General features: G+C 31.9%; 1 protein-coding gene across 1 annotated transcript in view; it reads left to right on the forward strand.

The window, feature by feature from the left end:
• LOC124368022 overlaps nucleotides 1–11,002 on the forward strand; it is a 49,088-nt gene extending 38,086 nt beyond the window's left edge. The window contains exons 10-13 of the mRNA XM_046825294.1: nucleotides 2,712–2,796; nucleotides 4,686–4,993; nucleotides 5,961–6,048; nucleotides 10,827–11,002. Of these exons, the coding sequence (XP_046681250.1) occupies nucleotides 2,712–2,796; nucleotides 4,686–4,993; nucleotides 5,961–6,048; nucleotides 10,827–11,002 (657 nt within the window). The remainder of the gene's footprint in view (nucleotides 1–2,711; nucleotides 2,797–4,685; nucleotides 4,994–5,960; nucleotides 6,049–10,826) is intronic.
• The last annotated feature ends 4,179 nt before the right edge of the window (nucleotides 11,003–15,181 follow it).

The raw sequence follows: 15,181 nt of genomic DNA on the forward strand, positions 1-15,181 counted from the left end.
AAGTTTTTGATTTGTAAAATTGTTGTTGTTAGTGATATGAAAAATCCAAAATATAAAAAAGAAAGAGCATGTAATTCTGAGTAAAAATAAAACAACACATAGTTTATAAGGTATTTATTTTTACATGTGGTAAACTATACAAAAATCATACACTGATATTCGAAATTGCTACTTACCAACAAAAGTAAGAACTTCAAAGCTCACTTGGATTTGTACAATCTTTTAACTATTAGTTCATATTAATTTTCTATTTTTTATTATATATTTTTTTAATTATGTTCTGATTGAATGTCTAAATCGGAATCCTCAACGTTGCTTATTTCATGTACATCCATTACGTAAACACGCACAAAAAACTTACTATTATTGTGTCATATACACAACCATCATTACAACGAACTCAAACAAACAATAAACCAGACAAAACGCCATCCAGCTGACGAAATAACAATAGCCGAATGAACCAGTTGACTCATCGCTGCATGCGCAACTAGCGCGGTAGGTACGTGGGAGAATGTAAACAAACAGTTCCAAGATTATAAAACGTATGGACGTGTAACGAAACGATAAAATTATTTATTAGTGTATTATTTACATAAATTGAACCTTCCTCTTTCGATTGGTATCAATATCGATACTCTTTGATCGTGTTTTAAGTACTTAATATTGAGAAATAAAAGACATATTAAAATGTCCGATATCGGGTGCTGCCATCTAGGAGGCGACTAAAACGCCCGATATCGGGTGCTGCCATCTAGGAGGCGACTAAAACGCCCGATATCGGGTGCTGCCATCTAGGAGGCGACTAAAACGCCCGATATCGGGTGCTGCCATCTAGGATGCGACTAAAACGCCCGATATCGGGCGCTGCCATCTAGGATGCGACTAAAATGCCCGATATCAGGCATTTGCCAGTTCCAGGGTTAATTGGAAGAATCTACAGAAGTGTAACTAATCACCCCTAAAGTCATCCATCTTAAAATGCAGAATATAATTGTCCAAAGAATATAAATTTCCTTGTCTGTGTTTTGTGGACTAGACCATTTTGCATGTTCATGTTTGGTTATTTATCAATTTTTCATTATGGTGTATTTAAAGATTTAATTCATTTTTCTCCTGTTTTTTCTCCTAATTGTGCCTAAAAATAGAAAAAAATTTAAGAAAAAGTGAAGATTTTACAATTAACGTTCAATTATGAAAAACTATATAATGAGAAAATCCTAACATCAATTGAAGGAGTATAACTCCCCAACCTTATTTATTTACGTGTTTTTTGCAGATAATTACAATAAGTAGTTCTAATAAGCATAATAAAAGAATAAGTATTTCTTCAACTTAAAAAGTAAAAAATTGCTTTAGTTCTTTTTAGTAGTTGGCATGTCAGTTTGTTAAAAACACCTATATTTAGTAAAATATAAATTTAATTTAACTAGTGCATATTAAACATACAGTATTAAAATTTAAACATAAAACATTCAATATAAAGCATCAGTTATAAATTATTGATCATGAACAGTAAAATCCCTAGGAAAGCATATCATAATAATTTAAAACTTATTGCTTTCAGTTCAGAATTAATTTACATTGTAAAATCACTTATCCAGCAAATAGCCCTTCACTTTTTTCTTAAAAACTTCTAAACAGTTTTATGATTTAACATAATTAGGCAAATTTATTATTATAGACACGAATTCCTGCAGCTCAGGTAATTTCTCAAAGGCTCGTGTTTTATTGAATGGATAAATAAGAGTACTTTTGTGTCTGACGGAACAATTATTTATACTGGAAAATGAACTGAAATTTGCTGTTTTTCTTGATCATGTGGGTCACCTCAAGGTCGTTGCAGCACAGCTGACTCAAGTGCTTGTGTGCATGAAGAGTGTATATTACTCACTCCTATGGATAACCAGGTTCACATCAGTAAGCCATCCTTATCTCTCCCGGTATATACCATCCTTTTCCACTCCTGCCAGTTTCCATAGGTCCCTGTCTAATTGGTCCTTCATCCTTTCTAGAGAGTCTTTTCTGTCTGATTTCCTCTTCGTATACCATTCTTCCTTCCTCCCTTCAGATCGAGTGTCCTGTCCACCACACATATTGTGAAATTTATTTTGTTGAACATTGTTCTATGTGGTCAGGTAATCCATTACAACAACCTTCCCTTCTATTGAATTTTGAGTTTAGCTCAAGTTCACCTTCCTTTTCTTGCAGCGTCTGGTATCTGACGCTGTCTCAGACTTGGAATCTGGAGTCATGTTCATCTGGAGAGATCCAAAGAAAGTCGACGACGAAAAAGCTCAAAACGAATCATTTACATCGTTTTAACATCAGAGACTGAAGTGGTAGTCTCATCAGAGCGCAATACAATGTGTTAGACACGATCTTTAAACACATGGAGATGACGAACATGACGATCTCTTCAGACAAAAATGACTCCAGATTCCAGGAGTCAAGTCTGAGACAGTGTCAGATACCAGACGCAGCAATAAAAGGAAGGTGAATTTAAGCTAAACTCGAAATTCAATTGAATAAACCCTTCCTACCATAGGTACATTATGTGTGTAAAACTCTGTCGCTTCCCTTTTACTTATGTAACTTTTATTGTTACTTTTATTTTAACTGCCAATCTAGAGCATAGTGGAGAAGGAGAATCAGAGAAAGGAAATATGCCGTATTTCACTGCAGAATTGAGAGGACAGTATGTGTTACAGAAGCTGGATCGAGGACAGCCTGCTGCTGAAAATGCATCGAAGAATGCCAGTCCTACTGGCTCCAAGGTCGTAGTACCTAATGAAGGTCAGTGATGACAGTTGTTTTCGTTTTAGATGAAGCAAAGAAGGTAATAATATGGTAGTAAAATAATATTCAAGCATAGAAGATAAAATTGTCAGATGGCACACATAATATCTAAAATATTCAATATGACGGATCAAGATGATGAATGCCAATACTGAATTCTCTGTATTCAATTAATTAATATATATATATATATATATATATATATAAAACAACAAAAATGATCATTCTCTATGTACTGTTTGTATAAAACACAAAAAAAAGATTGATAGATTGACTGATCAGTCCAATCAGTGAGTAAAATTGTGTGGATGATTGTCAAAAGAAGAAGTCTATGTTTAACATGTTAACTGCCATGCCGACCCGATTGGGTCGGCGAATATTTTGCTGCTACTATGCACTGCCAACCCAATCGGGCTATTCTAAAAAGCCGATCGGGTCTTCACAGCTATTTAAACTAAATATCTCAAAGTGTACTAAGATTTCCATGTCGGTCCAATCGGGTTGGCAAGAAATTTTTTCAGGCAATTTCGGATGAAAAATAAATCTGCCGACCTGATCGGTCCAAAGTTAAGCCCAACACCCCATATCATATAATTTGCATAAATCGTTTTCATTTACTGTTATATTCACCACAAAAACAATATCACATAGACAACGACTACAGAAATTTTGGCAATACAGGGAACTCTAGAATTCTTTATGGTGGCAGTTAACGTGTTAATATTCTTTCAGATTGTTTACTAACTGTAAATAAAAATTTCCAATGCATTACATTTTATAAAATTATAATGATTTGGATTTTTTAATTTCTGAATCAGATTTCCATTTTAAGTTTGTTTCTGTACAAATTTTTAGTAAAAGTGTTAGAGTAAATAAAACATTTGTTGAGGTTTCATTTTCTGCTTCATATTCATCATTCAATTCACAATTTTAGACTCAAATTATGTAAGAAATGTATGTGTTCCAACTAGTTTGATCTTGTAGATTTGTATCACCTGCCCTTATCTAATATTTCAAACTTGTATATTTTGATATCCAAAGGATACTATGTTAATTACTTATATAACCCAGTAAATAATTTCAATAAGTTTTTCTTTCATTGCCTGTAAGTCTTAAGTTCGCACTACTTCCAATATTTTTTTTACAAATAACTAGTTCATTTTTCTTTAATATATAAAAGTCGCGATTGTAAAGAAAACCCTACACTCATTTTTTTTCTTTAGTTAGTAATTTTACAGTCAGTAATTTTGTTGTTGAATTGTAAAATCCATGAAAATAATTATTTTTCAACAAAACAAATTACATTTGCTTTAATTTTAAATTATATATACTAAATAAAATTAATAATACCCTTTTGAAGTTAATTTGCCTTCACATAATTTTGTTTTTAAATTTAAAAACAAAATAAAAATTTAACAATATTTTGAATGTTATTTTTTATTTGTAGATCATTATTTAAACTTACAAAATTTGGTGAATATTGTTAAAAATCTTGAATATTATCTAATTGGCTGATCTTTTAGCTAGAATCCACTTTCTGTCAGACTGTACACAAGATAACTGTCTAACAAGTTGACCTAGATCGTTAAAATTTGTGGTGAAACTCTACCTCTATTACCTCTACTTCAGTGTTTGAGTCGGAATATTGTTCATTGTGGGACGAACATAAAGACTCACACTGACCCAAAGTTTGGCATGGTTTTAACCTTGATTTACCAACAAATTTGTTTAAAAACCGTTGTCACGGTACAAATTGTTTGATTCGAATACATTGGTGTTCAGTTTTCAGGAACAAATCATAGAATTATCATTACACACATAAATTTAATGTTAAATATCACAATATTGTTTGTATTTTAGCTGCTTTAATAAGGGTTTTGTTACAGATGTTGGAATTGCACCTGGAAAGCAAGGAACACCTCAGCAAAACATTGATGATGAGGAAATGGACATTGAAAAAGAGAAACAGCGTTTGTTGGCACAGTTGGCAATGCTTATGTCCAAGCCTGCCAAAACCACTGTACCGCAGGAAGCCAAGCCTGCCAAAACCACTGCACCGCAGGAAGCCAAGCCTGCCAAAACCACTGTACCGCAGGAAGCCAAGCCTACCACAACCACTGCACCGCAGGAGACCGGGTCTGCCAAAACTACTGCACCGCAGGAAGTCATGTCTTCCCAAACCCCTGTACCACAGGTAGGTTGTTAAAGACCACTTTATTAATCAGACAAATACTTATATTATGAAACTTTTGAATAACTCCTGTGATTGTTTTAAAGGTAGTATTGGGAAAATAACGAACATACATATTTAATTCTGTATTAAAAGTTTTTTTGACAATGAAAGGATTGTGAAGGAAACAGGATTTTGCTATCGTTGAACATTTGCTATCATTTTGTGATGCAAAAAATCATATTTTGTATCACTGAACAATGGCAAATGTCTGGAAAAATCTGGTTTCCTATACATATTGGTATATTTGTTGTAACTTTCAAACTTTCTCTCTGTTTATTATGAAAGTACTGTCAGTAGATATCAGTAGACAATACATTTTAAAGTACCTTGTATAATGTAGTATTATAAATTAATAGTAATAAAATGATACGTTCATTTAAAACAAATGTTTAAATTGGTCAATTTAAAATAATTACATAATTATGTAGTACACTTTTTGTTGCTTTTGAATGCTTCAAGTTACCTATTTCAACTAACTAGAATATTTTCCAAAGGTTTATTTTCTACATGTATTGACTTAAACAAATTTCAGTTATCTATTTAAAAGAGAACCTTATGATTCTCTGAAATAAATATGTGTTAATTTCTTGTATTATATTCATAATAAAAATGTTCTATTGCATATTGATATGGCTGATTTTTACCAGACACACACAGTCCAAAAACTGTACAAATGTACAATTTTAAACAGTAATCTTTATCAGACTTAGTACAATTTATATTGAGAATTGATTGAGTGTCTTTTTTAAGAAAGGAGATTTGTCAAATAAAATAAGTATTAAAATGTTGATAAAAATTACAACACAATTATTACTAAACAGTGTGTCTGACTTATTGTTGATTCTTTATATTATCATTATAATGGTTGTTTGGTAATTTTTAAAAAATACGTTGTCAATTTTGTGAAAGTTATTGTTTTAATTTTCAGCAACCAAAACCTGTACAAAGTTCAAAACCACCAGAAGTATTAGCACCCATCAAACCTGCAAGCTGTGTATTGAAAAGTCCTACTTCTGGTAAGTATCGTGCACTATGTATGAAGTTTGTTACAAAAGTATCTGGCTGTTTATTGGCAGATTGTTACATAACCGACCATCTCAGCAACGTTATCGGAGCCGATGGCATTTCTATAAAATTCATAAAAGATACTCTTCCTGTCACTCTTCCAACTATCACCACTATTTTCAATAAACCTCTGGCTTCTTCTTTTTCTTCTTCTATGGGGCGGCCTACTGCCATGCACTTAGGCCTCAAGGGCCTTTTGTGCACCCTGGAAGCACATCATGAGCCCTACCAGTCTATGATTTCAGCAGTTCCACAAACTGCCGAAAACAACCTATCAGGTTTTCCTGGGGAAATTCTCTACCCTTGTCCAAATACCAAAGATGGCATACCGCTCCCTTGCTATTGTAGGACAATCAAAGAGCAGGTGTTCAGCAGTTTCATCCTGCTCATCACACATTCTACCGAGCGGATCCTCCTGAAGGATGCCGACTCTGTGAAGATACTTCCTCAGGTGACCATGTACCATGATCAGACCTATAACCCGAGAAGACATCGATCTACTTAGTGAGAGAAGGTCAGATGCCACTCTGGAGGAAGGCGACAGTAGTACCATTATGCTCATTCTCATGCCTGGATGCAACCTCCATCTTCTCTCATGTTCAGTATGAACATGAGACAGCCCCAAAGGATTCACACCTTGGAATACCGCAGAACGGTTGAGGGCCTGTCATAATTGACGCTGAGTCCCGGTTGGCTAGCTCTTTCATTCCCAGGCTACTTCAGTGCTCCCAATGGCATGGATGTCTGATTTAGGCCAGCCGTCCACTTCAGAAGTGCTCCAAAACATCCTTCACAGCTCAGACCAATAAGTGTACTCCCTGTTTTATCAACGTGTCTGGAGCGGATTGTTCATCAGCAATTTTCAAAATTTCTTGAAAATGATAAAATTTTATCAAATTTTTAATCTGGTTTCTTAAAATAATTTATATCTGCCTTGGAATTGATAAGAGTTAGGTAACCATGTAGACCCTTTTCGACTTTTCAAAGGCTTTTGACTGTGTTCATTACTCCCTTCTCATCAAACTTTTCTCTGGTGGTAGTGTCAAGTCAAGTGGGTCGTATCTTATCTTTTGGGACAGCGCCAGTGCGTCAGGTCGGTATAGCTCAGGCTCAGGGAGTATTAACAGTTGGCAGCCTTGGGGCGTTGGAATACAAGTAGAATGAAAGCGAGTTTGTCTTGTAATATTGTAAACATGTATAGTGTTAAAGCTGAGGTTCATTTTGTATATAATTTAAAATTATTTATGTTTAGTTATCAATGTATATGTGTTAGTTTTTTTTTTTAGGTTAGTTGGTATAGAGGACTTTATAGTCCTAACTTCATCTCTAATAAAGACATTTTTCATTTCATTTTAGACGGGAATGGGGATGGAGGGACGAACCTTTTGTTTAAGTAATTCAGTAATAGTTAAATGTGGTGCAAGTACGTGTACTAACGGAACAGAGCGCTGTGGCAGGAATGTATGATGGCATAACCAGTGACGTGACTATCATGATGGGGGTTCCCAAAAGCCCTAAAGCTTTTAAAAATTATCCGTTTAACAGCAATCTAACTGGTTTAAAATATAGAAGATAATGTTTTACTTTAAATTAGGCCTATTTTTGTTAAGATTTAATCCATATCAACTCTTCCCCCCCCCAAAGCCGTCCTAGTTATACCTCTTCCCATAACCAATCTGAGATGTTCAGTTCTGTGGCAATCAGCTGACAATGGGGTATTGAATACTTCCGTATCAAACCTTTGTAGTGATGAACATAAATAATTTTAATTTTGCAAAACTAAGTAGCTTTTTCTATGTACAATTTCTAAGAAGTGTAATTTTCATGTAACCGAGATTACAGCTCCCTAGTATGGATTTAAAAATATTTATATATTTTTTAAATATAAATAATAAATCATCATTATTAACAGATTATTAATATAAATCATACTTCATTATTATTTACAGATAATAGTGCTTTAAACAATGCATGGAGATATTACAATCTAAGTTTCTGAAGCGGGTCATTTATGGATTTGAGACGAGTTCCTAATTTATGTATAATACAAAAATAAACTCGTCTGACGAGCTGACGGCTGAGATGATAAAGGCGGCGGGCCCATTGGGAATTCAATGGTTGTACAGAGTGATGAGAGTGATTTGGAAGGAAAAGAAGATACCAGAAGACTGGAAAATGAGAATAATAGTGCCGATTTTTAAGAAAGGCAATAAGCAAAAATGCGAGAATTACAGGGGAATAACTTTGTTGTGCCATACACAAAAAATTTATGAAAAAATACTGTTGCAGAAAATTAGACCAGTACTGGAAGAAACAGGAAGAGAGGAGCAATGTGGTTTTAGGAAAGGTAGGTCAACGGTGGATGCTATTTTTGTGATGAGACAAGTGTTAGAAAAGAGGTGGGAATACGGAAAAGATACAATGGTAGCGTTTATAGACCTACAGAAGGCATATGATAAGGTACTGAGAGAAAGGATATGGGAGAGTATGAGAAAGAGAGGATTGCGTGAGGGAATAGTAGAAAGAATAAAGAACCTGTACGGCATATGTAAAAACAGGGTAAGAATTGAAGAAAAATATACAGATACTTTTAAAACAGAGAGAGGAGTAAGGCAGGGAAGCATATTGTCACCTTTCCTTTTCAATATTATAATGGATGAAATTATTCTAGAAGTACAAGGAAACAGAGGAGCAGAAGAACTTAAGACAATAGCATATGCGGATGACATAATGATATGGGAAAATAGGGAAGAAGAGTTAGAACGAGAGTTAAACAAATGGGCAAAAGTGGCGAAGAAATATGGTTTAGAGATGAACATACAAAAATGTAAAGTAATGAAAGTAGAGAGAAGGGATGGAAATAACAAAGACGTGTTAGTTGAAGGAAAAAGACTTGAAAAGGTGAAGGAATTCTGTTATTTAGGAAGTATCATAACAGATAGGGGCACAATAAGAGAAGAGATAGGAAACAGAATATGGAAGAGTGGAAAGTTTTTCAATATGGTGAAGAAGATTGTGTGGAGTTGGAACATTGGGAAAGAATCAAAAGTATTGATGTATAAATCTTATTTCCAACCAATTTTATTATATGGAGCAGAGACGTGGACGTGGACTAAAAATGATTTAAGCAGATTGCAAGCTGCAGAAATGAGATTTTTAAGAGGGATAGAGAAGACTACAAGAAGAGATAGAATAAGGAACGAAATAACCAGAGAAAGATTGAAGGTAGTTTCACTGCAAGAGACAATGGAAGGAAGAAGAATACAGTGGATGGGGCATGTGAAGAGGATGGGAGATAATAGAATGCCTAGAATAGCACTGGAGAAGGAGGAAGGAGGAAGAAGACCAAGAGGAAGACCGAGAGGAAGATGGGAGTACCAAGTGTGGAAAGACATAGAGAGAAGGGGACTACAGAAAATACAGGTGGATGAAGAGGAGACCTGGAAGGATAGACTAAAGTGGAGGAGGCTGTGTACGACGACGACCCGTGAGAACGGAAACGTCTGACGATGATGATGATGATGATGACAAAAATAAACTGAAATGCCATATTAAAAGTGGCTCTGATGTGCTACTGACAGCTGACTATTGTAGTTTGTTGTTCAAAACTGATGCTATCCACTGAAATAATTGACTGTACAGTTCTCTGTACGTGCAGTAACAATTTAAAATTTCCATTACCTGTGGACTGTGAATTATAATATAGTGTAGTTAATATTATAATTTAAATAATTTTAGTTGATACGTTATAATTAATTTTGGTTAGTGTGACTCTGCAGAATGTTGATTTGTATATATTACAGTCATAGTGATTAATCCGTCATAATGTATAATGTCTGGTTATTATGTGTAATGACCAAATTCATACTAGTCAAAGTGATAAATTAATGACTTTGATCAGTCATTATACATAATACCTAAAGCGATTTGATAATCACATTAACCAGACATTATGAAGAATATGCTTAAGTGATCTGAGCTTGAACTGAGGTACTATCTCGAGGGATGTTGTTTTTTTTCTTCAGAAGTTTGAGGGGGTGCAGAAGCACTACTGAAGCCCGCACTTCTCGTCAGGGGCATTTTGATCAGCATTTTCTGTACCAAATAATCTAAATTACCACGGGAAAGTACCGATCGTAGAAGTGCGAGCTTCTGCGCCACTCCGCACTTCTGGTTAAAAAAAGAAAAACATCCCTTGAGATAGAACCTCAACTCAAGCTCAGACCACGTGAGCGTTATCGTACAACAATGCGGAGACCCATCAATAATCCAAATTTATTGTATATTATCATTTTCCATAGTAAAAAAAATATGCATCTGTATTATTATCAAGTACCGATAAAGTAATAAATAAAGCATAATTAACCGCTTTGACCATCCTTAGTAGATAACATGTATAATGGCTGCTGTATGTTAGTTTGGTTATTTAAACGCATATGTGGGAGAAACGGCCAAGTACAGTATAATTGAATCGTAAAAAACGTAAGGACTCTTTGGTAGCACATTCACCCGCCAAGTGAGAGATCCGGGTTCGAGTCCCAGTGGAGCAAGTACTTTTTGAGATTCAATGTTTATTGAAATTAAAATTATATATATATATATATATATATATATATATATATATATATATATATATATATATATAATAGCTGGGTTATTACTTTGTCTGTGACCTATATGCATATCTGTTAGACAATGTATTGTTAGTATTCCCTCACGTGTCGGACAGGTCCAGTGTTGGTGCTGCGCCCAAGTGAGGAAGACTTGAATGAGACTCTCGTGCGACGGCTCGAGGTGCAAGATGAGATGGACAGGCGCGGAACTTCGGCTATCTATAAACCTAAAGTCGAAAATGTTCCACCTGACATACAGTTATATTTAATCAATAGTTTGGACTTTAAATGATAAAGTTTTTAAAAGGCGGAATTTTAGTAATTAATTTAAGAAGGTTTCTTTGAAACATATTGTTTAAGTTTTCAAAATTATATAACATATCTTTTTAAAATTAAAATTATTTTTGAAACAATTTTCTCAACGGAATTCTAGAGGGGGGGGAAAAAGGGGGGAAAGGGAAGACCGGGAATCAAACATGCCCAAACTTTAAACAACAGGGAATAAACCAATAATTAGTTTTAAAAAGGGCCCCCATTTCCTTAAGGATTTAAGAAATAAGAGCTAAAAAAATTAAAAAAAAACCCAAAAGTATAATAATCTTTCTATTAATTAAATTCTATAACCACATGAACTTTTCACATACTATGGTTTAACATTCGGAAAAAAAAATTTTAATATTAGTTATGAAAAAAATTTTTCCGAGACTAAGGGATATGTTTTGACCTAGAATTTTAAGGGTTTAAATTGACCGATAAAAAGTCGGGCTAAAGTAATTTGGTAAATGCATTTTGATAACATGTAGACTTTTGGGAAATTGTTTTTAGGTTTGTATTAAAGCATTGATGCTTTATTGTTACTATTGTGGCACTTTGTATTTGTTCGGCAATATTCAAAATAACAAAAATTTTCTTATTGCTATAATTTCCACACTTGATAGCATCAAATCTTTATCCTTTTTAAAATCTAAAAATTAAAGGTTTTTTTTAAAGTTCATTTGAAAATTTTTAAAAATATGGTTTATTTATTGAAAGAAGAAGTTAAGGGCTCAAAGTTTGGTACATGTAAAGAGTACTTTCATTCAAACAAAACTTTTTCCATTATTCAAATTTTTGTTACGAAACCCAAAAAAAGGCAAATTTAATTTCCTTAAATGGTTTTCAGATATCTAATCGAAAAAACTATTGTTTTTAATTTTGTTTGTTGAATTAATACAAATGTCGGGTTTTAGCTTTTGACTTTAAAGGAATTTTATTTAATGTTAAAATAAAAAATGATTTAGAAGTTTTTTTATTTATTTTTTTAAATAAAAAAAAAACCAGTTATTTTTCAATTTGTATACAAACAAAATGTTGATAAAATACATTAATGAATAAATTTCTTTATTGGACAGGCGGGATAATTATTCAAGAGAATGAGGGTTCACGTTTAAAGAGAGAAGTTAAAGGATAAAGAAAAAAGGGTTCTGAGCAAAGTCTTTAATTAAAGGGAAACTATTAAAAAAAACATTTTATTGTATTTTTATAAATCGTTAAGTAAAAATTTAATATTTGGGTTTTTTTGGTTTTTGTTTTCTTGAAAAAGTTTAACTATTTACACAAGTATAAATTTAAACTGACTCTCAAAAACGGGAAATTTTTAATAGAAATTTAAGAAAAATAAATTTATTAATTGAGTGGTAAGACGTAATGGTCATTCTGACTTAAATTGATAATGAATTTTTAATGCTGTTTCCCTTTTGTACCATTTAGTTTCAAGCTGTTTTAATGCAAGATTTAAAGTTGTTCCTCAAGGGTATTTTTTTTTTTAATGGTTATTTATTTTTTTCGTTATTTGTTACAATTTATTTTTTCCCTAATTAGATAAAATATTCAAGGTTTAGTTTTGGATGAATATCAACCGATGGTTTTTAAATGTTTAGGGGACTTACAGTCCCGGTGAAAAGGCCTGTTACTTCGAAAATCCTCAGGCTAATTAGGTTTCTAAGCGGGAAAATAATCCAATTTGTTTAGTTTAATTTATAAAATTAAAAGTTTTTGGAAAACGATTTTCATGTGAAATTGTTTTTTAATTTAAACCAAATTTTTCAATTTGTTGTTTTTATATTGTATTATCAAATAACATTATTCATTTGTTTTGTTTAGCGATGGATTAAATTCATTAAGCAAAAGTTCATTTAAGGAATTTAACGGAAGCAGGTAAATTGTGAAAAATCTTTATCATTCTATTCCGTTGAAAAATTGAATCTTTTTGGTTATAGAAATTAAAATAATTTTTTATAATGTTTATTGATTTTAATTCTCAAAAAATATTTTTTGGGATTGACAATTTAGTTAAATGTTACGGGGGAGTTTCATAAATTAAATAAGAATAAATGCGGCTGTAAATGTTATTGAACCAGAGTTTATACCCAAATTTTTGGGTACTTTCATTGTTTAGTTTTTTTGTCTAAACTAACGTTTTTTTGTGTGGAGTTGATTATCTTGTTTATTTGTTTTTAAACGGTAAAATTAAGGTATCTTTGGAACCTTAGGTTGTAATAGGGGTTTTCTGACTTTTTTGTAGTGTATTGAATTTCGATTGTATATGTAAGTAAGAGAAAGGTTTACTGTTTTGTATATTAGACAAATGGTTTGGGGATTATGGAGATTTTATTATTATGTGTGTGAAGTGGTAATTGATGTTCATAAAAGTGATTAAAAATAGGAAAGGGAACTTTTATTTTTCGTACAACTCTAAAGTAAGAGCTGTGGGGTAGAGTTTTTGGGGAGGTGAAGATTTTTTTGGGAATTTTAAGCTTGGTATTTTGGGAAAAACCCTTAAATGAGTGATATTGGTTTGAGTTGGGAAAAAGCTTGTTAGGTATTTTAGATAAAGCTAATGTTTAAAAAAATTGTTGTCGGTTTACTGTCATTAATTTTTAAATGTGAGGAATTTAAGTAATTAAAAAAGCTGAAAATTTGATTTGAATGGATATTTTGGAAATTTGGAATTGCCTGAATGTGTGAAGATTTGGTCAAGTTGTTTAATTTTTTGAAAATATTTTTATTTTAATTTTAAGGGTTTGTTGTGTGTATTTAAAGAGATTGTTTTTCCCTTTGTCTGTAAAGAACTTGGTTTGATATGTCAAAAATTTTTAGTTTGTACCCTTTTTCCCTTTGCGTTTCCTTTCGAAAATCATTTTTAAGATGAGACTACTCATGTCAAAGAACATACACATCCTAGAGTAACTATACTCAGCAACCGTAATTAAGTTTTGTTAAAGGTGATTTCAAGTTTTACAGTGTTTGTTTTTTTTATATTAACACTTTTTTAGAAGTGGAAATGAATTTTTATAAATATTTTTCATATAAAGTTTAAAATTTTTTAGTTTATTTTGTGATTTAAGGGTTTGCATTTTCTAGTGCATTAAAATTTAAAGTACTTAATGTTGTTATTACAATTTATGTATTTTGTTTGTACTTTAAATAAATTTTTAGTAGTTTTTAGTTTTTAATTTTTAAAACTTTTCCTTAACCTTATAAACCAAATTAAATTTAAGGCTTTGGGAACGTGTAAAAGAACTTCAAAATATGTATCTGCAACATATTCGAATAAGTTAACTTTGACATGTTAATTTTCATGGTGATAATATTCTTAATTTTAAACATTTTCCAAAAAAAATCATTTTAATTAACTAAACAAATTTCTAAAATTATTGGATCATATTATTATTTTTATGTATCAAATATTTTTTAATTTAAATTTTAAAGAATAATTTGTAATTATTGGAAAATAAATTGATAAACTGAAAATTTCTTTTGAAATTTTTAAATAACTAATTAATGTTGGTTACCAAAAAATGTATAATACATATGAAGTTCGATCTTCTTTTTTAAAGATTTTTATTAAGTTTTCCCTTCTAAAATTTTCATTTAGTGAAACAAATATTTCAAATAAGTTTGAATTTTTTTAAATTGTAATAAGATTTAAAATTTTAATATATTACAGAAATCAACTAAAATGAATCATGGATTTAATCAGTGGGGTATTAATTCAATATTTAAAACTTTAATTTGTCCATTAACCCTTTTAAAATTCCAAAAATTACTTTTTGAAATTGGATTTTATACATAACATCGGGTTAAAAAGTATTTAGAAGAAAAAACTTAATTTTTCCTAAGGAACCCGAGATGCCATATCCTAAACGTTTTTTGAGAAAAATTTAACTAAAATTGATTGATCGATCAAGTTCCTACCCCTACAACAAAGGATTAAATTTTGTCATTATTTGTATTGAGGGAAAGGAAGGTTTCATAATAAAGAACTTTCCTTTTTCATCATATTTTTAGCATCGACAATCTAACGAACTTAAAATCTCTCACCGGATTAATGCAAATCAATAGTCTACCAAAAAAAAAATTTGCAAAAAAACTAAGGGAAAATCAATGTTTTAAGGGTGGCTCACGAAAGTGAGAAAAAATCGTAGAATGT

The sequence above is a fragment of the Homalodisca vitripennis genome, chromosome 8, assembly GCF_021130785.1.
Source record: "Homalodisca vitripennis isolate AUS2020 chromosome 8, UT_GWSS_2.1, whole genome shotgun sequence".
NCBI classification, from domain to species: Eukaryota; Metazoa; Arthropoda; class Insecta; order Hemiptera; family Cicadellidae; genus Homalodisca; species Homalodisca vitripennis.